The sequence below is a fragment of the Silurus meridionalis genome, chromosome 11, assembly GCF_014805685.1.
Source record: "Silurus meridionalis isolate SWU-2019-XX chromosome 11, ASM1480568v1, whole genome shotgun sequence".
NCBI classification, from domain to species: domain Eukaryota; kingdom Metazoa; phylum Chordata; class Actinopteri; order Siluriformes; family Siluridae; genus Silurus; species Silurus meridionalis.
Genome location: NC_060894.1, coordinates 20,470,001 through 20,496,225, shown reverse-complemented (window position 1 = coordinate 20,496,225; position 26,225 = coordinate 20,470,001). Strand labels below are relative to the sequence as shown.

Below are 26,225 nucleotides of genomic sequence, written 5' to 3'. Positions count from 1 at the left end.
TATAAGGGACAGTTTGAAAAGAGTTACAGAGACGGACAGGGGGATAAAAAAAAGACTAATAAATGGAAGATAGAGAAGGACATGGATCATAGTCTGAAGAAAGAGATTACCTTTAGGGAGCTTAGTGGGTGGAGCATTTCTTGCCCAGGCATACATTATCTTGGCCTCATCCTCACATGTGCCCTGTTCTGTCCCACAATTCCTGCACACACACACACACACACACACACACACACACACACACACACACACGCGCATCTCTTAATACAACTACCTGCTGCTGTTTCATTATTCACCATCAATCTATAATGCTCAGAGCCCTGAAGGGTTTAGAAATGATCACAGACAGCAAACATGTTACATCATAAACAGAATTAGAATATAAAACCGTGAGAGGCATAAACTAAAAAATCACTTATCACCACAAAATTACCGTTAAACCGTCGCTCAGCACTTCATCAGTCAGAAATGTGAAAAATTGGAAAAATGTCCTATGTGGGCTTGAGTTAATAAACAAATTTTTTTTTTTTTTGCCACTGAGAAGGTGCTGGCACTAAATATAATTCAAGTCGGAACCTCAAACCTCGAATGTATTGAGTCTAGACTGCATCTCTGTGAATAGATTTTTTATTTAGTTGTTCCCAAGGAATTTTGTGCAAAAAATAAAAAAAAACGCTTGCGTGATCGAACGACAAATAAATGCAAAGCGGATCCGGAATAAACTCCAAGACCTGTAGCTTTTACTCTCGGAACAGCCACAGTCCTCAATTGCGCAAGTCCTTTTGTAAACTTTACTTTGAGATTCTGTTTATGATTGAATCAGATAATTGCTGCAGATTCTCAGCTGCACCTTCGTGAAATCACCTGTTCTACCACACCCCCGAAAGTGTCGTATTGGATTTAAAGGTAAAGGTGCTTTTTATTTGTCTCACGTACTTTACAGCACGGTGAAATTCTTCCTTCGCATATCAAAAGCGATGAAGAAAGAATCAGCCACGATACAGCACAGAGGGTTAAGGACCTTGGACAGGGGCCCAAGAGTGGCAGTACTGGGGCTTGAACCCCTGACCTTCCTATCAGTAACCCAAAGCCTTAACCACTGAGCTACCACAATATAGATCTGGTGCCTGATTTAAACAGGCTGTGTCAAGACTCAAACAGGCTGTGGCATGTGAACGAGAGAATATAAGCAAGCTGGAAGTGTGTTAAGAAAACATTCCATTATTATACTACAAACACGAACCTGACAGTCAACACAAGACAAGTTAGGCCTCCGATTGCAGCTGTTAACTGACAGGAGTGGAACCTGATGTGCTCTTTCACTTTTGTGTGCCATTCGCATTCTGAAATGCTTTTTTTTTTCTCACCATGGTTGTTCAAGAACCATTCTCGTAAACGTTTTATTCTCCAAAACTAAACACATTTCACCAATGACATGCATTAAAGCATGCAATCAGCACCGGGAAAACTGGTCCTGGGCCTCAAACCATCTAATGATCTCTGAAATATCCTGTATGTTGGTCAAGAATGTTTGTATGGCTCTTAATAATAAATCATACATTGTGTTGGTCCCCTTTTGCTGAACGTGACCCGTCAAGCATCAACAGCATTCACTTTTTCAGTAGTTACAGAAGCTCGTCTGTTGGATCGGACCACACGCCCAGCCTTCGCTTCACGCGTGCATCAATGATCCTCGGCTGTTCATGACCCTGTCGCCGGTTTAACACTGTTCCTTCTTTGGAGCAGTTTTGATAGATTCTGACCACTGCAGACCAGGAACATCCCACAAGAGCTGCAGTTTTAGAGGCGCTCTGACCCAGACGTCTAGACGTCACAATTTGCACTCAAATCCTTTCGCTCACCCATTTTTCCTGATTCTAACATCAATTTTGAGGATTAAATGTTCACTTTCTGATGAAGAGATAATCAGTGTTATTTACTTCACCCCTTATAAAGTTATGATGTTATAATGTTAAACCTGGTGTATAAATACATTTTGCTATTTAAATAAATTTGAATATTATTGCCAAATAAATTTGAATATTATTGCCAAAACCTACAAATCAACAAATGACTATACGGTTTTAACAGCAACACAGCCACAACAGGAAATGCTGCCTGATGTGCAGTAAAAACGACTCCACTAACTGCTCAACACGAAAAGGAGCGTTTCAGGTTTAAGGAGATTACAGGAGTTTGGGATGTTTCCTGCTGTGCTAAACAGAATATCAAACAGCACACAAAGGCGTCTGCGTACGACGTTCACGACAACGTTCGCTCCGTTTCTTGTGTTGTTTTCACCAGTCATTACTGTGCAATTTACATTTAGCCCAAGGAGCTACTCGTGTGCTGGTTGACCAGGAAACGGAAAAAAAGATTTATGTTTGTATTGTTACTGAAAAATCCGCACATCACACATCATGATGAAGATGAATGAATAGAGTAACATCAGCCATCAAAGCGATCCCTGGCATGCTGATTTAGTTTTTTGTACAGCGTCCATTTTGTACTGTGTTGTCGCCTTAATGCATAAAATCACTTTAATAAATGAAGTGAATGAAAGAAAAGGAGAATCCACAGTAGCGCCTATTAGAAATGCATTTATGCTTCATAAGTCGTTGAAAATGTTTCATTCAGATTCTATTTCAGATATCGACTCGTCTGTGTGTTATAAGTTACATGACCTGGCCTTTTGTTTGTGTGTGTGTGTGTGTGTGTGTGTGTGTGTCTCCTTTCAATCCAATGATCTCTGATGATTCATGCAGCATTTCTTGATCCTCACACACACTTTGCACTCGGAATGTCCGATGCTGTATAGAGAAAAATGGAGTCCCTAGACTTGATGGAAGCTGCATTTTTGATAAAATGTATCTTCTACTAACGAGAGCAGCGACAGATTCCCGGAAAGAAAAAAAATAAATAAATAAATAAATAAAACGTCTGCCGTAGTGTTTCGTTCAAACACTTTGTCTAAATTTAACGCTGCTGCGTTTCATGGAGGAGGCAGCAGATTGATTTGTGGTCTTGTTAGTGTGTTTAAAAGCAGGCTGTGTTTAATCAGAGGAGTGGAACGTTCCCTCTCTGATCTCCTGACCCCGAATCTCTCCGGACGAAACGCTCCTCGACAGAAGGATATGTGGGAAGAGCTGTGAGGTGGATATGAGAAATCCTCCTCACCCCCTCATCTAACCCACAACCCCACAGGGCATCTCTAACAACCCCTGTTGTCAAGCTGGATGTGGTTGCCCTGGTAACAGGCAGGTTTATTAGCGTCTTCCCCATTCTCTCTCTCTCTCTCTCTCTCTCTCTCTCTCTCTTTCTCTCTGTCTTATTTTCTCTCAGGAGGACAACGTATCATTTTCTGTTATGTAGAGCATTCGGACCAGAGTACGCGGTTTGGGTTTCTAAATGGTACATCGCAAAGACTTGTGCATAAAGCCAGATGAAATCGATTAGGCGCTCTCCGGCAGCTCGTAACGATCCATTCACTCCATTTGTTTTCATAAGTTTAGAAATTACACTCAACAAGGCTGTTGATCAGCTTCCCTAATGAAAAACGGCTAATCTGTTCGTCAGGGAAGCGGCGTCTTCGTTTCACAAAGCCACGTAACATTTGCCATTGTAAACTGATCAGCATTAGGGACATCGATCACAGACCGAAGCGGGAAAATAAAGCACTTGCCAGTAGCCTTTGGTGGAGTAGGGAGTTCTACAGCCGTATAAGAGCATGTGGTGCGCGGTTTCCATGGAAGCATGGGGCACAAAGTCCACTAAAGAGACAGAGAGAGAAAAAGAGAGAGAAAAAAGTTAGACGCACATAGAAATCTTAGAAGGAATTACACACAGGTTTACATTTTAAATTATTCAGATTTATTTGCATTGTTTAACCACAAGATAAATTATTCAAATTGACAACAATAACAAGGATCAATAATCAGTGTCTCATCAGCAGAACAAAACAAATGATGGATCGGATATAAAAGGAAAAATGTGTGAACGAATGAACCAAACATACTGGAAAAATCATTGTAAGAAAACTGAATATAAAAAAAATTAAAACAGCGAATTATTATTTAGACAAATGTATTGGGACACGTGACCTGTTCCTGCCATATGTGCTTCTCCAAACTGTTACCACAAACCTGGAGGCACACAGACGTCTTTGGATGCGGTGTGATCGAATTTTGCCTTCGCTTGAACTCAGAGACCAAAACCTGTTCCAGCATGGCGATGTCGATGTGCACAATGTGAGCTCCATGAAGATCTGTTTTGCATGGGTTAGAGTGGAAGATCACCTGCTATAGAGCTCCAAGCTGTTCAAGCTGAGTGAACCCCACTCCTTCTCACCTCATCAGTATCTGACACTATTGTGACTGATAAACACAAATGTGCACAAGCACACTCCAAGATCTCGTGGAACATCTTCTCAGAAGAGTGGAGGAAAAGCTTCAGAGCAAATTCGGACCATATGTTGAATGCGATGCACAAAAAAGCACATAACCTTATACTTATGACCAGGTGTCCACAAACTTTTGGCAGAATAATGTATGTTCATTTATCTTCCGTTATCTGGCTTAAGACGAACCTGGATATATCAGGCAGGAATACATCCCAAATCTGTGCCTTAATCCTGAACTTGTCCTTTCACTAAAATATTTAAGTTTTCTTTGCTTCCTGTCTGCAAAATCAGAAGAAATCACTGTGCTCCTGCAAACTCAGCAGCCTGGCCTCCACAGGAGCATCACCACGGGTGGAAAATCAATACATTGATTTTGATTGATGCCTCGTTCCAGACTTCTTTTCAGGCAAGCTAATGGAGTTATAAATAATGCATCAGTGTCTGATTGACAGCTGGACCTGAACCATGCCACTAAAAAGCTACAAAATTGAGAAGGTAATACTTCAGATATTGCCATCATGTCTGAAAAACTGTGGTGGAAATGAACCTTTAATGCGTATAGAGGGGGAGGGGTTACAGAAGCATTATTTTATCAATGGCGTGTCGTTTCGAGGAGCCAGAAAGTAAATAAACCCCAGGTGAAAATGCAGGTCTTACGATTTCAGACGTTTGTGTGGATGAGCAACTTTTGGGAAAAGATTGAAAATGAAAGTGTGGAAAGTGGCGTGATCCGGATTAGTGTAGACGTAGCCTGAGAGGGACAGACGTCTGTGAGCTCGTGGATGTAGAAAAGGGCAGATAGCACTCTCCTTTAAACATATTGAGCATATTGAGCATATTCAGCGGGGTTGAAAGGATGCTGTAATTGGTTTCACGTGTCTCACAGGAAGCATGCGATAGCCGTCTGCCCTTCTTACGGGTTTGCTGATGGAGTAGAGCTGGATAGTGGAGTGGAAAAAAGCAGATTTTCAAGTTGGGGAAAAAGTGCTAATGAAGCCTGCAAAAATGATCTAACACTATTAATAATACAACATATTAATATTGGGCAAAATGCCTTCATTCGAGTGTGTATCAGGATCTAAATCAATAGAATGCACATAAAAGAAGATTATAGCAGAAATGTGAGACTTGACTCGGGTCAAATCCTCTCTGACTGAAATGGGATCTGTGGGCACAGTGGGTAGTAATTCTTACTCACAGTCCCTTTTGCTTTCTCTCTCACACACACACACACACACACACACACACACACACACACACACACACACACACACACATGGCCATTAACACTCAGTCCACACTGAGAGCAGTCTGTAATGAAGTAGCACAATGCTTTGTCATTAATCAGAGCTCAGGAGTGAATTCTCAGTCCCTGCCTGGACAGCAAGGAGACAGGATAAAGTCATCACTTGTCAAACACTCCTGCACTACACACACCAGCTAAACACACACACACACACACACACAAAACCATAAGTAGACAACTATACGTGTGGCTTGTTGCCACCGCTGGCTAACATCAATGCTCTCGTTAGTCACCTCACTGAGCAGCACTGAAAACGGCTTTATGTGGATAAAGAGCAGCTGATTGGCACAGAGGATCACTTGCGCCGCTCTGTAATCAAACCTGCAGGCAAAAATAATACAACAGCAAACACCTCCATTTTGATTAGGATGATAATAGTCAGAACAGGACGACAGGTGCAGTATTTAACAAACATTACGAGTTGGAAGGCTGAAACACCTCATGAGTGCATTGAGTTCCCCGACAGGTAGTTTGCCGAAGACTCCATCGTAATTTGAAAATATCGTAAGTCAAGACGTGGCCTAATCTACCCAGTAGGTAGTGATTACAGTGTACAGTGTTAATAACTGAACACATTATAATATATAATTTTGCAAAACAGAGAAATTTACAGTATCATACTGTATAAATGATACAGTCTATATAAGGTCCTCTGTACTGTACAGTCATGTAAAAGCTGTGTTATATATCTATATTTAATCCTGCAATACTGCATGTTCATGCTTGGCCTATGCCTAATAGTTTTGTTTACATACCACATTCGAGTACACGGGACCTCAATAATTCAATCTGTACCAAGCAGAAGTAAAATGCACTCATTCAGGGGAAAAAAAAAAAAAAAAAAAAAAGCAATTTGTTGAAGTTAATCACAATCTGCCCTGAGAAGCCTGCTTAGTGCTCTCTCTCTCTCGCTCTCGGTTCAACGGTGTTAATTTCCCTGAGAAGGGAGCAAGGCGAGGGTTCGCTTTCCAATCAGGAACATACGTATACGTCTCGGAGTTATTGAAAGTTTATTCAGAGCTAAGCAAAACGTGCGGAGCGAAGACTGCGCTGCATTGCATTCCGCCGTGATTCGACCGTAAATAACGGCTTCGTCTTCTTTCGTCAGCCCATAACGGTGCTTGATTCCATTATAAGAGCTGGAGATAGCTGACATGACGAGGAGAGAAAGCAGGCAGGCTGATGAAGCCCTTCAGGGAGGAATAGAAACCATTAGTGAATGCTCTTGCTGATTGTGTGTGTGTGAGTGTGTGTGTGTGTGTGTGGTGTCAAATGACTGATAGTGATAAATGAGGTCTGCTTCGTGTAACAATGGCCTGAAAGGTAAAAGGAAGTCACGAACGCAAGCACAACCGCTCGTGTCACATACGCGAGCCGAGAGCTTGTACGCGGACTCGTGACTTAAACGTGTGTTTAAACACCAGAAATGACAAATCGTTCAAGATCTCTGCAAGACGGATGAGGTCTTGAAGAAAATAAATGAGTTTTATACCTCATCTGTTGAGCAGAAATGCAACTCGTCTTATAAGCAGGAATATTTTAACATACATAAGTAAAGATTTATTATAGCCATCGCTTATTTGTATTGCTAATGTGACACAATCACTTTGATATTAAATAGAAGACTGTCAGAGTAATTCAACGGTCATTTGTTTCTTCTCCTACTTCAGGGGATTGAAAGTTAATTTGACGTCTTTATAAGTGCACATTAGGGCTGCAGTTATGGAGTATATTAGTGATGGAGTATTTTACAGATTATTCCAACAAATAATCCAGTAATCGGATAAGAAGAAAACAGAAAATAACACAGAAAACTAAACCCGTTTAGTGCAATTAATTGCCATATTGCATCAAAATGCAAATACAAATTTATAAAAAAAAAAAGAAAAAACTTCTTTGGTTCGAATCTTCTCCTCGCTATACCATACTATACTATACTATACAATACATACTATACTATACCATACTATACTAAACTATACCATACTATACAGGGAGTGCAGAATTATTAGGCAAGTTGTATTTTTGAGGATTAATTTTATTTGAGGATTTAATTTGAACAACAACCATGTTCTCAATGAACACAAAAAACTCATTAATATCAAAGCTGAATATTTTTGGAAGTAGTTTTTAGTTTTAGCTATTTTAGGGGGATATCTGTGTGTGCAGGTGACTATTACTGTGCATAATTATTAGGCAACTTAACAAAAAACAAATTTATACCCATTTCAATTATTTATTTTTACCAGTGAAACCAATATAACATCTCAACATTCACAAATATACATTTCTGACATTCAAAACCAAACAAAACAAATCAGTGACCAATATAGCCACCTTTCTTTGCAAGGACACTCAAAAGCCTGCCATCCATGGATTCTGTCAGTGTTTTGATCTGTTCACCATCAACATTGCGTGCAGCAGCAACCACAGCCTCCCAGACACTGTTCAGAGAGGTGTACTGTTTTCCTCCTTGTAAATCGCACATTTGATGATGGACCACAGGTTCTCAATGGGGTTCAGATCAGGTGAACAAGGAGGCCATATCATTAGATTTTCTTCTTTTATACCCTTTCTTGCCAGCCACGCTGTGGAGTACTTGGACGGTGTGATGGAGCATTGTCCTGCATGAAAATCATGTTTTTCTTGAAGGATGCAGACTTCTTCCTGTACCACTGCTTGAAGAAGGTGTCTTCCAGAAACTGGCAGTAGGACTGGGAGTTCAGCTTGACTCCATCCTCAACCCGAAAAGGCCCCACAAGCTCATCTTTGATGATACCAGCCCAAACCAGTACTCCACCTCCACCTTGCTGGCGCCTGAGTCGGACTGGAGCTCTCTGCCCTTTACCAATCCAGCCACGGGCCCATCCATCTGGCCCATCAAGACTCACTCTCATTTCATCAGTCCATAAAACCTTAGAAAATCAGTCTTGAGATATTTCTTGGCCCAGTCTTGACGTTTCAGCTTGTGTGTCTTGTTCAGTGGTGGTCGACTTTCTGCCTTTCTTACCTTGGCCATGTCTCTGAGTATTGCACACCTTGTGCTTTTGGGCACTCAGTGATGTTGCAGCTCTGAAATATGGCCAAACTGGTGGCAAGTGGCATCTTGGCAGCTGCACGCTTGACTTTTCTCAGTTCACGGGCAGTTATTTTGCGCCTTGGTTTTTCCACACGCTTCTTGCGACCCTGTTGACTATTTTGAATGAAACGCTTGATTGTTCGATGATCACGCTTCAGAAGCTTGGCTATTTTAAGACTGCTGCATCCCTCTGCAATATATCTCACTATTTTTGACTTTTCTGAGCCTGTCAAGTCCTTCTTTTGACCCATTTTGCCAAAGGAAAGGAAGTTGCCTAATAATTATGCACACCTGATATAGGGTGTTGATGTCATTAGACCACACCCCTTCTCATTACAGAGATGCACATCACCTAATATGCTTAATTGGTAGTAGGCTTTCCAGCCTATACAGCTTGGAGTAAGACAACATGCATAACGAGGATGATGTGGTCAAAATACTCATTTGCCTAATAATTCTGCACTCCCTGTACTATACAATACTATAACTATACTATACCATACTATAACTATACTATACCATACTATATTATACTATACCATACTATACTAAACTATACCATACTATACTATACAATACTATAACTATACTATACCATACTATACTATACTATACCATACTATAGTAAACTATACCATACTATACCATACTATACTATACTAAACTATACCATACTATACTAAACTATACTATACTATACCATACTATATTATACTAAACTATACCATACTATACTATACCATACTATACTATACTATACTAAACTATACCATACTATACCATACTATATTATACCATACTATACTATACTATATCAAACTATACTATACCATACTACACTAAACCATACTATACTAAACTATAGCATACTATACCATACTATACTATACTATACCATATCATACTATACTATACTAAATAATACTATACTATAATATACCATACCATAGTATACTATACCATACTATATTAAACTATACCATACTATACCATACTATATTAAACTATACCATACTATACCATACTATATTAAACTATACCATACTATACCATACTATACTATACCATACTATACTATACTATACTATATACCATACTATACTATACCATACTATAACTATACTATACCATACTATATTATACTATACCATACTATACTAAACTATACCATACTACTATACCATACTATAACTATACTATACCATACTATACTATACCATACTATAGTAAACTATACCATACTATACCATATACTATACTAAACTATACCATACTATACTAAACTATACTATACTATACTATACTATACCATACTATACCATATACTATACTATACTATACCATACTATACCATACTATATTATACCATACTATACCATACTATATTAAACTATACCATACCATACTATACTAAACCATACTATACTAAACTATACCATACTATACCATACTATACTATATACCATACTATACTATACTAAACTATACTATACTATACCATACTATACCATACTATATTAAACTATACCATACTATACCATACTATATTAAACTATACCATACTATACCATACTATACTATACCATACTATACTATACCATACTATACTATATCATACTATACTATACCACACTAAACTATACCATACTATATTATACCATACTATACTATATCATACCATACTATACTATACTATATCAAACTATACTATACCATACTATACTAAACTATACCATACTACACTAAACCATACTATACTAAACTATACCATACCATACCATACTATACCATACTATACTAAACTATACCATACTATACCATACTATACCATACCATACTATACCATACTATACCATACTATACTATACCATACTATACCATACCATACTTTACCATACTATACTATACCATACCACACTATACTATACCACACTATACTATACCACACTAAACTATACCATACTATATTATACCATACTATACTATATCATACTATACTATACTATATCAAACTATACTATACCATACTATACTAAACTATACCATACTACTATACCATACTATACTAAACTATACCATACCATACCATACTATACCATACTATACTAAACTATACCATACTATCCCATACCATACTATACCATACCATAACATACTATACTTTACCATACTATACTATACTATACTATACCATACTATACTATATCATACTATACTATACCACACTAAACTATACCATACATTATATACCACACCATGCCATTCTATACTATACTATCATACTATACCATACCACACTATACTATACCACACTATACTATACAAACCTCATATTAAGAGCAGACAGCTGCTGTTTCAGAAGTGACTTTCAGGCACATTAAATCACAATGCAGGTGCAAAATTAATCGATTTACATAAACTCTGCCCTGTATTTTGCAGTATGCGGTAAAAATGCCCCGAATTTACATTTTCATTTCGCAAATGCTGTTAAGCAGAGCGACTCTGAAAGTGCTGACAGATGACGCATCTAGCAAATCTGCAAGGATTCATAACCTGAAGCACAAAAGACAAATGCTGGATTCTACAAGTAGCTGACTGATCTAGGCAGCAATAATAATAGTATGATAAAGTAAGATATAAAACTTGATGGGACTGGCGTGAATTTTTGAGGAAGGAAGAGAAACTCATACGAAGTGAAGAGGGAAAGTAAAGAATCTTTAGTCCTCAGAAAAGACATGCCAGACAGATGAAGTTGTGTATGTGTGCAGCTCAGAACAAGGATACAAAGATAAAAACGGTAGTCGGGTGATGATCGAGAGCAGGAGTAGATCAGAGGAGGAGGACCAGGAAGAGTTTAGCAGTAGACAAGTATAAAAATAACTAAATAAATAGAGAGTAGGAAGAAAGGAAGATGTTTTGTCAGATGTTATAAAGAAGAAATCTATTGTATTAGATGATCAGAGATAAATTTAGTTTCTGGGTCTTTAATTCAGTCTTTAGGTATTTGGGCTAGATCAGATTAGATTTATTTTTTATGTCAGTTCAGTCTTTAGGTATATGATCTTCATCATTTCAGTCTTTAGGTATGTGGGCTATCTGTTTAGTTTCCTGGTCTTTCAGTTGAGTTTATATGTATATAGGGAGCATAGGTTCCATGTTATGTTTTGTTATTTCTTTCAGGTTTTATTGCATATTAATTGAGTCAAATGCCAAACAAAATCATACACATGAAAGACAACCTTCATCCAAATGTCTCAGTAGATCAGTTTTTCCTTTTCCAGTGTTCTTTTTTCTGTTCTGTCAGAACCTTGGTGTGCCACAAACAACTGTTTGGTTCGGTAAAACAGAAACGATATATTGGGATGATATCTTATTTTAGGAATAGGATATAAATTAAGGAAAGCTGTCCTTAAGAACACAGCACTATATGCAAAAAAAAAAATGAATACCATGAAACCTGTGCACAGTCGTCCCCGTACCACACCTCGCCAGACAAGGAAACACAGGCTATAAGTATATGTGGCAGCGGACTGGTTAGCATTTGTGTTTGTCATAAACAACTATTGGGTTTGGTAAAAAGAAAGCGATTGAACATTTGTTGAACTGGAGAAAATACATTCTTATGTGCCCTTTGAACGGAACATTCTAGATTTAGTCCACCTTTCTGCTGTTATAATGACCTCCACTCTTCTGGGAAGGTGTTCCAGTAGGCTGTGGGGATTTCAGCCACACAAGCATTAATGAGGTCAGGCAGGCAGAGTGTTTCAGCTCATCCCAAAGGTGTTGGGGTCGGAGTTCTGTGCAGAACACTAACCTTGGCAAACCATGTCTACGTAGATCTCGGGAGCGTTTTTGTGCTGGAAAGTGTTTGGAAAGAGTTTAAGAAAGAGCCAAAAATGGGCGTAATGATCAGCTGTCCACATTACAGCACCCGTAATGTTTAGCTTGAAAGTGAATAATGAGGAGAAATTATGCAGAAAAGCTGCTGAAATGCTTGGGGTCACTTGATTTCAATCCATCAAAAGCTACCATAAAGATAAATTCAGGCATGACCTCATGATGGATGAGCTACAGAGTAACCTGTTCCAGAGTGACAGGAGGAGAAAATATGTGGAGAGTAAAATACATCGCTCAGGGTCCAATGCGCATCGCTTCATCTGGGAAATATGATGGCATGGACATGTATGGCTGCCAGCAGGGCTGTTTCACTTGTCTGTATTGATGACCAGCAGCAGCAGCAGCAAAACGATGTCTAAAGTCTACGGAAGCATCAAATCCAGCCAGGCTCCTCAAAACATGTCAGATCACAATGTGCCATGAATCTAAGGGCCAAATGTCTCAAATGTTTGGATTGTCCAGTCAAAGACAGTCAGTCAGAGGGGGGGACAGCAACTGGAAACGTCTGTAGTAATATAATTGAAATAATTCAGAATTGAAGCTGTAACCGACACCGAGGCGAAAAACAAGGTTTGTTTGGTCCGCTACAGCTGTGAAGTGTGTGATGTGATTCCCTTCGCTTCTCTGTGAGAGACTGTCCAAGAAGATTTAACAGGACTGGAGATTCGCTCTCTTTATGCTCCTGCTGGAGATGGTGCAGGAGGAATGCAACTGAATAGGTGGTAATCTAATTCTGCTGGGGCAGGGCAAATACAGACTGGAAGCTCAGGCATATTGAGGCAGAAGGAAACAGCAAACGCTTATAGGGTTTTAGATCATCGCAGTGTCATGGGGTCCCTTCACCGGGGAACACATCAGCCCACATATTCAGTAGCAACAGACATCAGTAGACACGGACATTACCAATAGCAACCGGGATCTCATTTAAATCCCATTGGGTGGAAAAAAGACTGGACTGAACTGAGCTTTAATATTCAATGCAATGTTTGTTTTTAAAAGTGGGTCAGAATAAAAAAAATACAAACTCTTTTTTTCTTTCACACATTTTTTACAAGATTTCTTTATTACCAATTATTAAGTAGTAGTTACTCACCGATATACGCCTCCTTTGATGTGGGCACAGGAACAGCCATACAGTAATAGGTATCAGACTGCAAAACAACGAGAACCTTCATCAGTGCATCCGTAAACAAGTCACTGTATGATAACAGCCATTTATGATTATTACACTTGATATTGAGTAAATACAGCGACATATCACAACATAGTTTAACTGCACCACACGCTCAAAAATACACGTTTAAAAACAAGACCGGCTGTGTGATGATTGCGAGTAAATAGGAAAAATTGGGAAGGGAAGAGAGGGAAGAGTAAGAAATGTCGAAATGGAATAAAATTTAAACAAATAAAAGGAACAACGTAATGAAATGACTAGGAAAGGAAAGGAAAGGAAAGGAAAAAAGGAAAGGAAAGGAAAGAAAAGGAAAGGAAAGGAAATAAAAGGAAAGGAAAGAAAAGAAAAGAAAAGAAAAGAAAAGAAAAGAAAAGGAAGGAAATAAAAGGAAAGGAAAGAAAAGAAAAGGAAATAAAAGGAAAGAAAAGAAAAGAAAAGAAAAGAAAAGAAAAGAAAAGAAAAGGAAATAAAAGGAAAGGAAAGAAAAGAAAAGAAAAGAAAAGGAAGGAAATAAAAGGAAAGGAAAGAAAAGAAAAGGAAATAAAAGGAAAGAAAAGAAAAGAAAAGAAAAGAAAAGAAAAGGAAAGGAAAGGAAAAAAGGAAAGGAAAGGAAAGGAAAAGAAAGGAAAGGAAAGGAAGGAAAGGAAAGGAAAGAAAAGGAAAGGAAATAAAAGGAAAGGAAAGGAAAGGAAAGGAAAGGAAAGGAAAGGAAAGGAAAGGAAAGGAAAGGAAAGGAAATAAAAATGAAAGGAAAGGAAAGGAAAGGAAAGGAAAGGAAAGGAAAGGAAAGGAAAGGAAAGGAAAGGAAAGGAAATAAAAATTAAAAGGAAAGGAAAGGAAAGGAAAGGAAAGGAAAGGAAAGGAAAGGAAAGAAAAGAAAAGAAAAGAAAGGAAAGAAAAGAAAAGAAAAGAAAAGAAAAGAAAAGAAAGGAAAGGAAAGGAAATAAAAGGAAAGGAAAGGAAAGGAAAGGAAAGGAAAGGAAAGGAAAGGAAAGGAAAGAAAAGAAAAGAAAAGAAAAGAAAAGAAAAGAAAAGAAAGGAAAGAAAAGAAAAGAAAAGAAAAGAAAAGAAAAGAAAGGAAAGGAAATAAAAGGAAAGGAAAGGAAAAGAAAGGAAAGGAAAGGAAATGAAATTAAAAGGAAAGGAAAGGAAAGAAAAGGAAAGGAAATAAAAGGAAAGGAAAGGAAAGGAAAGGAAAGGAAAGGAAATAAAAATGAAAGGAAAGGAAAGGAAAGGAAATTAAAAGGAAAGGAAATAAAAGGAAAGGAAAGGAAAGGAAAGGAAATAAAAATGAAGGAAAGGAAGGAAAGGAAAGGAAATTAAAAGGAAAGGAAATAAAAGGAAAGGAAAGGAAGGTAAAGAAAGGAAGGAAAGGAAGGGAAAGGAAAGGAAAGGAAATAAAATGGAAAGGAAAGGAAATGAGATGAAGGATATGGAAAAGAAAGAAAGAGGATGGGAGGAAAGCGTAAACTATTCCTACCACATTGGGTAAGAAGTGAAAACCGTTGCTGAAAATATTATTCCCTGTGCAGCTCTACTTAAACATTTACTAAGTATATCACAAACACAACCAAAATAGAAAGTTGCATCATAGTAACTGTGTGTATGAGTCACGCCTGGTGTCTGGACTGCAGTGGTATTGACAGAGTGATGCATCATTTAAAAACATAGCTAAACAAAGCACGTTTGCTGTAGTCGATTCTTCCTTACTATCAAAATATTGAGATATTGAGTGACATACACCCCCCCCCCCACCCCCCAAACCCATCTCTCGCTGTTCTTTTAGGCTTTTCAAAGATAGGTCTAATTATAACTCAGCCAGCTGTTCTATCAACACTTCTGGGCACATCTTTAATTCAGTAAAAGCCAGTGAGAAGCGAGCAGACGGATGACAGGATTGAGCTCGAGCGGTTTTATTCACGAGTACGAGTTTTATTCGCACTCCTTCGCATAATGCCGCGATCGCGCCGCATTTCGGCAAGAAGACGACACAATGCACTTAATCCAATAAAAGAGATGACAGGACGAGCCCTGCCCAGATACTGAAGACCTTTATTCCTACTCTCTCTGGTCTCTGTAGTGCTGGCTCGAACGAGTCGAAGCACAGTTCTTTCTCACAATAACTTTTTTTCATCATGTTCACAGCAGAAGTGACACAAGGCAGATCTGTTTGTGTGGAGAAAATGGACTAAACTGCAGAATGGAGTTCATACAGCTATTTGGTGGCATCACGAAGAAAAATGACAGCAAGTCATTTGCAGTGCAATGCTGTAATTGCCTGGCTATGGCTGAGAGCTTTTGGTTGTCATTTTGCCCTTTGACTTCCTGCTTAAGGGCAACAAGTCTGAATCAATTTTTTTATTTTGCCGTGGCAACAGTGAACTAATGCACTAATACTGGGGCAATTTGCTACTGTAAGTGAGATTCTATCAAGAGTCGTGATCCGATCAACTGCGATCCGTTGCAGCACTAATAAGAACCCGAGTTCATTAAGGCCTGGGCCCAAGATACACATCCTGTCGAAATCAATTTTAACAACAAAAGGCAAAAGGGGGGAGGGGACACACACACCCCCGCAAAAAAAAAAGAGAAGCAACAGCAAGCAAAAACAACTGGAGAGATGCCCCCTGAGCCAGGCAAAGGTCATCAGCTGATCAATAGCTCAATATGGATGGAGCAGACTGCTCAAACTCAACTCTTGTTTCTGCGGTGATATTACATTCAAACACACACACACACACACACACACACACACCCTCCTCCCGGGGCGAGTTATCAACGAGAGCCTGCGATGAATCGCTTGTCGATGAGTCATAGAGCTGTATGGAGAATAATAATAGCAGCAGCCCTTCAGCCCCTCCCTGCTTCCTGCGACTTTCTCCTACTGGAGCAGCACTGAAGCTCTCCGATGTTCATCGACTCTATTATACCTGATAAATCCCACCCTTTCCCTCGCATTGAGATTTCACGGCTATGTGGAACGAAGTGCAGAAGCTTCTGAGGCAGCCGCGAGGGCCAATTAGCTCTGGCCTGCGGCACCGAGTCCAGCTTTAATGACTACATTAGTGCCGGATCGATAAGGAGCACGCAAACACTGCAGGAGGTCCAGGCCAGGCCACAGTGCACTTTTCCTGAGTGGAGGCAGCTTCGGGACCAGGGTGGTGCATGCCGAAGCAGCGCCATGGGAAAATGCTTTTAGGGAGTATTGGACCGGGGGTGAAATCCTACAAAACAATAACTGTGGGGTTCCCAAGTGTTTCACGTGTAAAAGGGGACTAAGCTTAAAACACAGCAATGCCATCCATCCATCCATCCATGACAATGTTGCTTTGCTCTCTGGGTGAAAAGGAGGTGTTACTCTCTTCCCCATTAATCAACACAATACTACCCCATAAGATTTGGGAAAGAGGAAGTATTAACACTAAGGCTCTGGTTAAGGCTCTGGGTTATTGATCAGAAGGTCTGGGGTTCAAGCCCCTGCACTGCCAAGGTGCCACTGTTGGGCCCTTGAGTAAGGCCCTCAAACCCTCTCTATTCCCGGGTCTCGGTATCATGGCTGACCCTGTGCGCTGACCCCAGACAGAAATTCACTGTGCTGTACAAGTAAATTCCTCAAATATGTGAAAGCACTCTTACTTTTAGAACCTGAAGGAAGCAGAAGAAGTGGTGAAGATAGCATTTTTTCTCATGAAAACATATGAGAATATATATATATATTAGTTTTTACTACATAATTAATTTTTACGTTTTGTTCCTTTCTAATAATTTTATATTTTATTAAATATTTTGTTTCCAAATCTAAGACGAGCCGTTTTGAGCTTTCTTACCACTGCTGGTGTGACCCCTGGCATGCGGATATCCAAGGAAAAGTTGTACGGGTTGGTCAGGACAAAAGGCTTCCTGGCCTGGGAGCAGTCGTTCGGCTCGGACCATGGCGTCTCTTCAAACCTGAACAGCGTGAAAAACACGAGAGGTCATTTTAAAAACTATCTATCAATCAGCTGTCGGAAAATACAGTTAAAATCTAAAGTAAGTACGAGGTGGTATCAAAATGTTTCGAGTCTAGTCTTGTAACGGGCCAACAGGTGGCAGCACAAGGCTGCGCGCACAGTCACAGGGAGAACCGACCTTCATAAGTCAGTGTGCCAAATGACATCGTTTCCTTCAGAAAAAAAACATGATCTCGCTTCCACACCCACACTACCTGCCAGATTTGACTTTAATGGAGATCCGGCGCGAATAGCAGAAGGTGCTCGACGAAAAAAAGACTTCCAGGACACATTCCAGAAGTGGCAGGAATGCCGGGAGCGCTGTATTGCTGCGCAAGGGGACTGTTTTGAAGGCGATAATGTTTAAATTTAGATAAATAATGTACTTTCTTGTAAACTTTTTGATACCACCTCATGTGTGTTTATATATATATAATTTAAAAATCCTGTGAAAAATGATAAACATTTTTTAGGTGCAAAATCAGCAAAAAAAAACATCCAGTGATTAAACAAGAAATAAACTCCAGACTGTGCTGAAAATATTCCATGTATCATTTATTTAATGAGCATTTAAATGGTTTTAAAGTAGGATTTAATGCTGTGGATTGTTCGAGAGACAAGTTAGTTCTTGTTCTCACCTACATTACGGTTGCAGTAAACAGTCATTCACACACACACACACACACACACACACACACACACACACACACACACACAGAGCACAACCTGTCATTTTACTGTGGAAATGGAAAACTAAACCGAGACGAAGAGCACTTACGAACGAGACTCATCGCAAATATCGTTAAGTCTCTTCACAAAAAATATTATTATTATTAGTCTTAGATTATATGACGAGTCTATATCGCAATCCCTGAGGTATGGGCTGTTACTATAGAAACAGCAACAGATTAGAACATGCACATTAATATTAACCAGCTGAAACTACCTGTAATGTTTAATAGAAATAATGCACAGCTCCCGACCGATCAAATTCGGAGCCGATTATATTTGATTGATCATATTTACTCAATCTGGGGGTGAAAATTGTGTATAACGCAAAAAAATCCCAAAACAGAATAAAACCTTTCAGATTGTGTCATTTTGCAAATAAATTACTGACGATGCTCAGAACATCTCAAAACGCTGCCCAGAACGTAGAGTATTAAAACATTGTTATTACATGTTTATTACATTGTTATTGTGTCATGTTTCATTTGGAGATGTGAGTTTTTTCTCCACTCCTGATAAAGTGATTTATTTGCTCTTGTATATCGCACTGTGACGTAGTGTGTGTGCCGAGTTTTAATTGGACGTTGCAAAACCTATAATTAGAATGTTGTTTAAAAAAATACATTCGAAGTAATTTCTTACAAATTTTCTTGTCAGAAAAATTTCTAAAAGTTGAAACATTAATAAAACATTAATATGAGCATGAAATATTAATAACCTAAATACCTACATGACAATTTGTTTGTTTACATATTTACAGAATAAATGCCTTACCGTTTGTATCTGTCCAAAGGGCTTCTGACGCTGGAGCTATGATTTTGACAGATCAGAGCCAACACAAGCAAGCTACACAGCAGGACTCCCATATTCACCCCTCTCGCTCTCTCTCTCTCTCTCTCTCTCTCTCTCTCTTTCCGAGTTGTTTCAGCGAATAGAACGAATGTTTGGCTGCTCTTCACTCGTCTCGCAGCATCCAACCTGCACCGGGTCCACAACGAGCGTTAAGATCCTCCTCGGCTCCTTCTCAGATCTTCGCTTCTCCTCTCGTTAACACAGCTCAGAGGTAAGCAAAGGCGGGTCTGCCCTCAGGTTTGCTCCTGTCTCTCGTCCTCTTCCTCCTCCTCCTCCTCCTCTATTTCCTCCTCCTTCTCCTCTCACTCACTCATGTAGCTCGAAAAGTGTCGTATCTGGAAGCTCGGTTCGCTCTGAAGCCACGTTGTGTCACTCTTCCACAACAATGAAGCAAAAAGGAGAGAGAGAAGAAGGAGGAGGAGGAGGAGGAGAAGGAGGAGGAGGAGAGAGAGAGAGAGGGAACGTGCAGATTCTCACTCGTCCTCAGGTTAGACGGTGCATATCACAGATACGGCGTCAGGCTTCTTTCACAACCTGCAGGCAGAAAGTGATAATAAGGTTCGTTAGAATATTGAACCCGCTCCAACACTGAACAACATGTGAGCAGAAGCTACAGAGTGATTCTTCCATCCTGCTGTTTGTGCTTCATGAAAAATACATGCAGGGATGATGAAGGGCTGAAGAAAAAGAAGGGGAAGAGAGAGAGAGAGAGAGAGAGAGAAAGAGAGAGTGAGAGAAAGAGAGAGAGAGAGAGAGAGAGAGAGAGAAAGCCTCCATCACGGTACACTAATCTAATCACAGAGCCTGCCAGCAAATGGAGTCCTGATCTGCTGTTGATCACTGGAATGGAGACTATAATGTAATGGGAAATATAATGGTTTGATATCGATAGCAAAGGCAATGTGCTTTTCTATTAAAATCACGAGCATCATCAGGATTCCTCGCAATACACTCACAATAACAGCAGCTTATACACATGAAATTACATTTCTGCGCAACTTGTTCGAATTTCCTCTTGTTTACCTCCATTTCAACTATATATATATATATATATATATATATATATATATATATATATATATATATATATATATATATATAAAAAGTTAAACTTAAAAATAAATTATTTGTAACATTGCAGATTTTTTCGACATTGTTACGGTCACCGCCTAAAGAAAAAAACATGACGTGATACTCTTCAGGGAAGAGGTGTTAGCTTTAAACCTGTCTCGCGCTACATTCGAGCTTCAACCGACCATTAATCTGCACCGATATTTGATTGCTGGAACTAATCAGCAAAAATCCATACTGATAGTTTTTCCGGGTTGCGTTATACAGCACGAGAGCGGCCTCTTGAGGCGAATCACTGACGGCACGTGCTGTTTATTTGAAATGTCTTGGTTTTTTTTCATTTTGGATGTACTTTTTTTTTTTTTTTGCAGTGATACCTTTTTCAGTTTAAATGCATGTCTTTCCTCAATATTTATTAATACAATCAAATACAACTACGGAGCGTGTCTTTGCAAATAAATTCAGTGCTGTACATGGAAACTACTGTACTAGTGAAAAGAGTCGACATGGTGTTTATATGGAAAGACAGTCAGAATGCCATGTTGCCCACCATGTGGTACATCACAAAAAAAAGTAAAATAAACTAAAATGATGTTTTAAAAGCATAAAGAGCTAACGTTAAAGAATTTCTCCAGCATAAACCATGTCATGCTCCTCCCCAATTGTCAGTTGTTCATTTGATCCAGTTGCTGACAACGAGTGTCTGAAAAAAGGGGAAGTGTTGAAGAGGACGGGGCAAATTAGTCAACTTAGGAAAAAGACCGGTCATGGAAATAATCCACTCAACAGCATCATTGGAAAATAAAGGAATACCCCTGAGTTTTTCACCCTGGGAAAATACACCACACATATATCTATAGTCTTGTGCAATCACCTTGCACCAGAAAACCATGTGATGTTCCCTGTATTGTGAAAAGAACCAACAGCTTTTTTTCTAGCTGTTAATTCAAGGGCATCAATACATGTAAATGCAGAACAGTATGGTTTATAATCAAGAAGATATTTAAATGAAGCTCTACAAATTTTTTCTTTCACGCATGGAGCTTTTTTTAATATGAGGAAATGTTGGAAAACATGATACAAGTCAAGAGCTACAGTTAATCTTTTGTAATCGAAAAATTATTTCATCTCTGAGGGCTCCAGATCCTTTGGTCCGAGTATTTCAGAAACTGCTGGGTGTGGAATTTGCACAAAGCGGTGCAGAAAACAAAAAACACTGAGTTGAGCTACAATTGTAGTTTTTCAAGTTGAAATAAATCACAGCCGTGGTGAGCAGAAAAGCATCTCAGGGTGCCCAACCCCGTGTTGGGCAGACTGCAACAGCAGAAGACCAAAATGGGTTCCTCTATCGTCATCTAAGAACAGAATCTGAGGCGAATCATAGACACAGGTTTTCCCCTGACTTTTCGATTTTTTTGCACCTTGCTGCTGCCACATGATTGGGTGATTAATCACCTACATAAATGTGCAGGCGTACAAATGTTCCTAATAAACTGGACAATAAGATATCTTTGGAGTAAAGACAGAAGTGTCTTCATTTGTATAGGTCAGAACAGCAGCAGTCGCACAGCTCCAGATGTACACAGATTTATGAAGGTCGGTGCTTCCTGTGACTCTGCGTGCAGCGTTGTGCTGCCATCTGTTGGCGTGTTAAAAAACTCACCGTCAAAGGCTCGAAACGTTTGCTACCACCTCGTAAGCGCGTGTACAACCAGCTGTCAAAACCACATTCTTATTCATCACTCAGTTGACAACAGAAGCGCCTTGAGCACGTTCAGCATGTAGCGTTCGCCCGAGTGTTTGCGAACGCGCTGACGTTTTCCTGAAACTGACGGTGTGACGGCCCTCCTGGCCTCAGCTTTGTAAATAAGGCCTTTTGCCTACGACATTTATTCATCACGCAGCAGCACAACAGCCCACTCTGGTCCCTCTGCTCATTCACAGCAGCCCTGGGAGACAGGTGTTCTTACCTGTTATACAATTACTGTCTCGTCTCCCTTTAATCTTCAGGGCTAAACATCTGAGATGTATGCAGAGCGCTAATTCGGAAGGAAACATGTTACAATTCCAGTCAAGTAACTTTATTGCCATTGCCAACATTCTTCCAGGAATTCCTACATGTAACTACTTCATTGAATGAGAGTTTTTAAAAAAAAGGCTGATAATTGCTGAACTGTGCAGATCCGGTTCTAACGTAATGCAGCTTTACAGGAACATGTGTTTCAATTTTAATTCATGGAATTTCTCTGTGGAATGTGGAGCACTTGGTATTTCTCCACACGCTTGTCCGCTACATCTGAGCTCAAATAAACGAGTGCTGGAAAGCATTCTGTCCCACTGCACCAATGCAGCTGTACTGAGCCAAAAGGATAAAAAAACACAGAGAGCACAGAGGAGAAGAAGAAGGAAAGCCATGCACCAAAGGCTGGGCAGGGAGGAAAAGAAAAGGAGGAGAGAGAGAGAAAGAGAAATGAGAAGCCTCTGTGTTTGCAGAGCAGCTCTAGGGGCGGAGATGCCACTCCAACAGCGAGAACGGTCCATATGCCAACACGACACCATCCTCTCTGTGACACAGGCAGGAAGCAGGGGAGCCAGTGGGAAAATAAAACAGCATCACTGTGTACTTTATGAGATAAGCTTTACTTTCAGGACACTGTTTAACCAGTAAACAAGAAAACTGTAGAACGGAGGCTTTGGAGGTCAGAAAAAAAAACTCTTTGGTGGAGCAACCTTCGATCAGGGAAAAAAAATGTGAACTACTGAAATTGAACAACGCACCCAAGTGACCTCGCGCTTTAAATAAAGGCGTGTTTATAATGTAGGATTTATTATAGCGAAATTAATTCAACTCCTTAAAAATTTAACTTGAAAAGATAAGCTTTAAAAAAAAAAAAAAAAGAAAGAAATCCTCAATCTTGTATCTCAAACATTATCATTATTTTTCATCCCAGACAGTTACAGATGTTTTCCAAAGATAAAAAACAGAATAAAAGAACCACAAATTCAATCCAATAATCCACAGAATAAAACACACCATTGAGGAAAAAGCAATAATCTCTTATTCCTGATGGATCGAAGGCACGATTACAAACCTGAAGGCAATAATTACATCCTTAAAACCAGACTTATGAGTTGACCGGATTTTTTTAAACACATGAAGCATGGGGATCTGAATAAACTCATCTATAATTATAAATAACTACAGAATGACGGCTCGTGTCGAAAAGCCACCGTTTGTGACGCTTTCAGCCAAATCCATAAGTTGGATTTGATTTGCTGATTGCGCATGCGATTTCAGCCTGGACTTGTATGTAAGAGGGATTTTTAAAGAAGAATAAAAAACACATCTGTCTCGTACAAGCAGCTCTAAAAACGTCCGACAAACGCACGAGTTTCCAAAGACATCCTTGAGACCGATCGTTTCACGCACAATCTCTCCTGAATCTCTTGAAGCACAAACGCACGGTGTAAAAGCAGACTCGCCGGGCTGCCTACCTTCTCGCAACCGAGCGCCTGATGAGAGCCGAGAGATGAGAGACGAGAGGACAGCTGCTTCTCCGCTGCCACAGAGTCGGGAGGGTGAGTGAGATGACGGAGAGAGAGAGAGAGAAAGAGAGAGAGAAAGAGAGAGGGGGATGGCTCAGCGTGCATGCTGACATCATCAGCACCACCATCATCTCTCTCGCACGAGGAGGAAACTATGGTAACGGATGCGTGCACCTGCGACTCAGGCATCTCCGAAACGTAAGCGAGCAGCCGTGGGGCAACGGACGGGCGTGAAAAAATAGCGGGTTTGACCTCTGTCTTTGTAAACACGGGTTCTGTTTGGATAATGTTTTGTGCTTGGGGGGGGGGCAAAATAATGAAACTAAAACTTTGACAGAATTATTTGACAGATTATTGTTTAATAGATTATTGTACAAAGGTTTATTAATTAACTGCTACATTTAAAATGCTAATTATCAAACAGATCTTTTATAGACGGCTACAAAATATTAAATACTGTACACATGGGGGGGTGTAACGGTACCGTTTCCAACCCGGACTTTCGGTTCTGTGAGCATATGTACACATTTTTTTTTATTATTATTTAATTTAAAAACATACACAACAATGGCAGAGATAAAACAAGAGTTTAGAGTTAGCGCAGTGTCACTGTGGCAGAAATACCATTTGTATACGTTGTATAACGTTTGTTTTGCGAGTGCGTGAAATCGCGGCCACTTTCGTTTTTATGAGTCTCGCCAAATGGATTCTTTTGAGTTTTATGTAAAGCTTAAAATATTTATCTTATAACGAGAAAATCCTGACAATTCCACATATCGAGGGAGTGAATAAATATAGGACAGAAGGAATGAAAACGTTTGTTAAAGTATCCTGAACAATTAAGAACATATCTTTAGAAAATGTTATATTAAATGTAAAACAAACACACACTTATATACACACCTGTTTTACCAAAAATGGGCTCTAAACAAATGTAAACAATTGAATTGAATTTTTCCATTTATTTAATTGTAATGAATCAATTTAATTTGTGCCAATTTAATCGCTTATTTAATTAATTACATATAATAAAAAAATGGTATTGCATTAATTTGATTTGTTAGATTTTCTTTTTTATTAAATATTATAATAACAAATATTTTATAAATATTATGATAAAAAAAATATTTTATTATTGAAAATATTTTATAATATAAATAATTTTATAAAATAATATTTTATACATTTTTTAACCAAGCAGGCATTAAAAATTGTTTTGAAAAATTTTAACTTTGGATGTTCAGTAAAGTTAATAATAAACTGCTTTAATAAAAAAAGACAATCACGTTTATGTTTTGCATTTCTAAGCTATTTTAATGTTTAATATAATTATTACTACATAAGGAATGTATTATTAATACATAATTTATAAGTAATATAGTTATTACTACAGTGGTAAAATAGTTATTATTACATAAGTATACAGTAGTTATTACTGCCCTGCCTTTCCACAATATTAGGAACACTCAGCGATATCCCTCTCCCCTTATAAATGTCCGACTTTTCTTTTTATTATTATTATTTTTCTTTCCTTTAAATCTCTGCATTTATATGGTCCTTATCTCATGCATATAGTTTTTCAATATGTCATGTATTTATTTTAAATATTTGTTATTATTATAATTTTCTTTTATTTTTTTATTCTTTCTTTTTTCCCTTTGCGCTCTCCTTCCTTTGTGCCAATAAACCATTTGGAATTTTCAGGAAAAATGTGTGGGTATAAGAGGAATTTAGCTATTTCCATTTAAAACATTACAGGTACATTACTGTACTTCATGCTACTGTTCAGTAACCCAGTTTTGTGTCATACTGCATCAGACATTAAAGAACGTTATGTCGTGTTTTTGTTTTCTTTACACGTTAGATTTCCATTACTGTGCTAATATTGGAAAAAAAGAAGCCTTTACTTTACACTACATTATATAGTGTATTATATATACTTTATCACATGTACGTTACAGGACGGTGAAATTCTTACTTAAAATATCCAGGCTTGTTAGGAAGCTGGAGTTAGAGCCATGATACAGCACCCCTGGAGCAGAAAGGGTTAAGGGCCTTGCTCAAGGGCCCAAACGTGGCAGTTTGAACCTCTCTAAGAAGGTTAGATGATGGCTTTGGTCCTTTGACCTCTGGATTACACACAATCCCTGGTTTAGGAGGACAGTACCTTCTCCATTAGACCA

General features: G+C 38.9%; 1 protein-coding gene across 3 annotated transcripts in view; it reads right to left on the bottom strand.

Moving 5' to 3' along the window:
• pam (peptidylglycine alpha-amidating monooxygenase) overlaps nucleotides 1–26,225 on the bottom strand; it is a 68,571-nt gene that overhangs the window by 41,568 nt on the left and 778 nt on the right. For 2 of the 3 annotated variants that reach the window (XM_046861866.1, XM_046861864.1), the window contains exons 2-6: nucleotides 19,348–19,959; nucleotides 17,683–17,803; nucleotides 13,775–13,832; nucleotides 3,683–3,770; nucleotides 111–202 (exon numbers count right to left, since the gene is read on the bottom strand). In XM_046861866.1, coding sequence (XP_046717822.1) covers nucleotides 111–202; nucleotides 3,683–3,770; nucleotides 13,775–13,832; nucleotides 17,683–17,803; nucleotides 19,348–19,439 — 451 coding nt within the window. In that variant the 5' untranslated portion in view covers nucleotides 19,440–19,959. Of the gene's footprint in view, nucleotides 1–110; nucleotides 203–3,682; nucleotides 3,771–13,774; nucleotides 13,833–17,682; nucleotides 17,804–19,347; nucleotides 19,960–23,991; nucleotides 24,145–26,225 lie in introns of those variants that run through there. The other variant, XM_046861865.1, reaches the window with a different exon arrangement.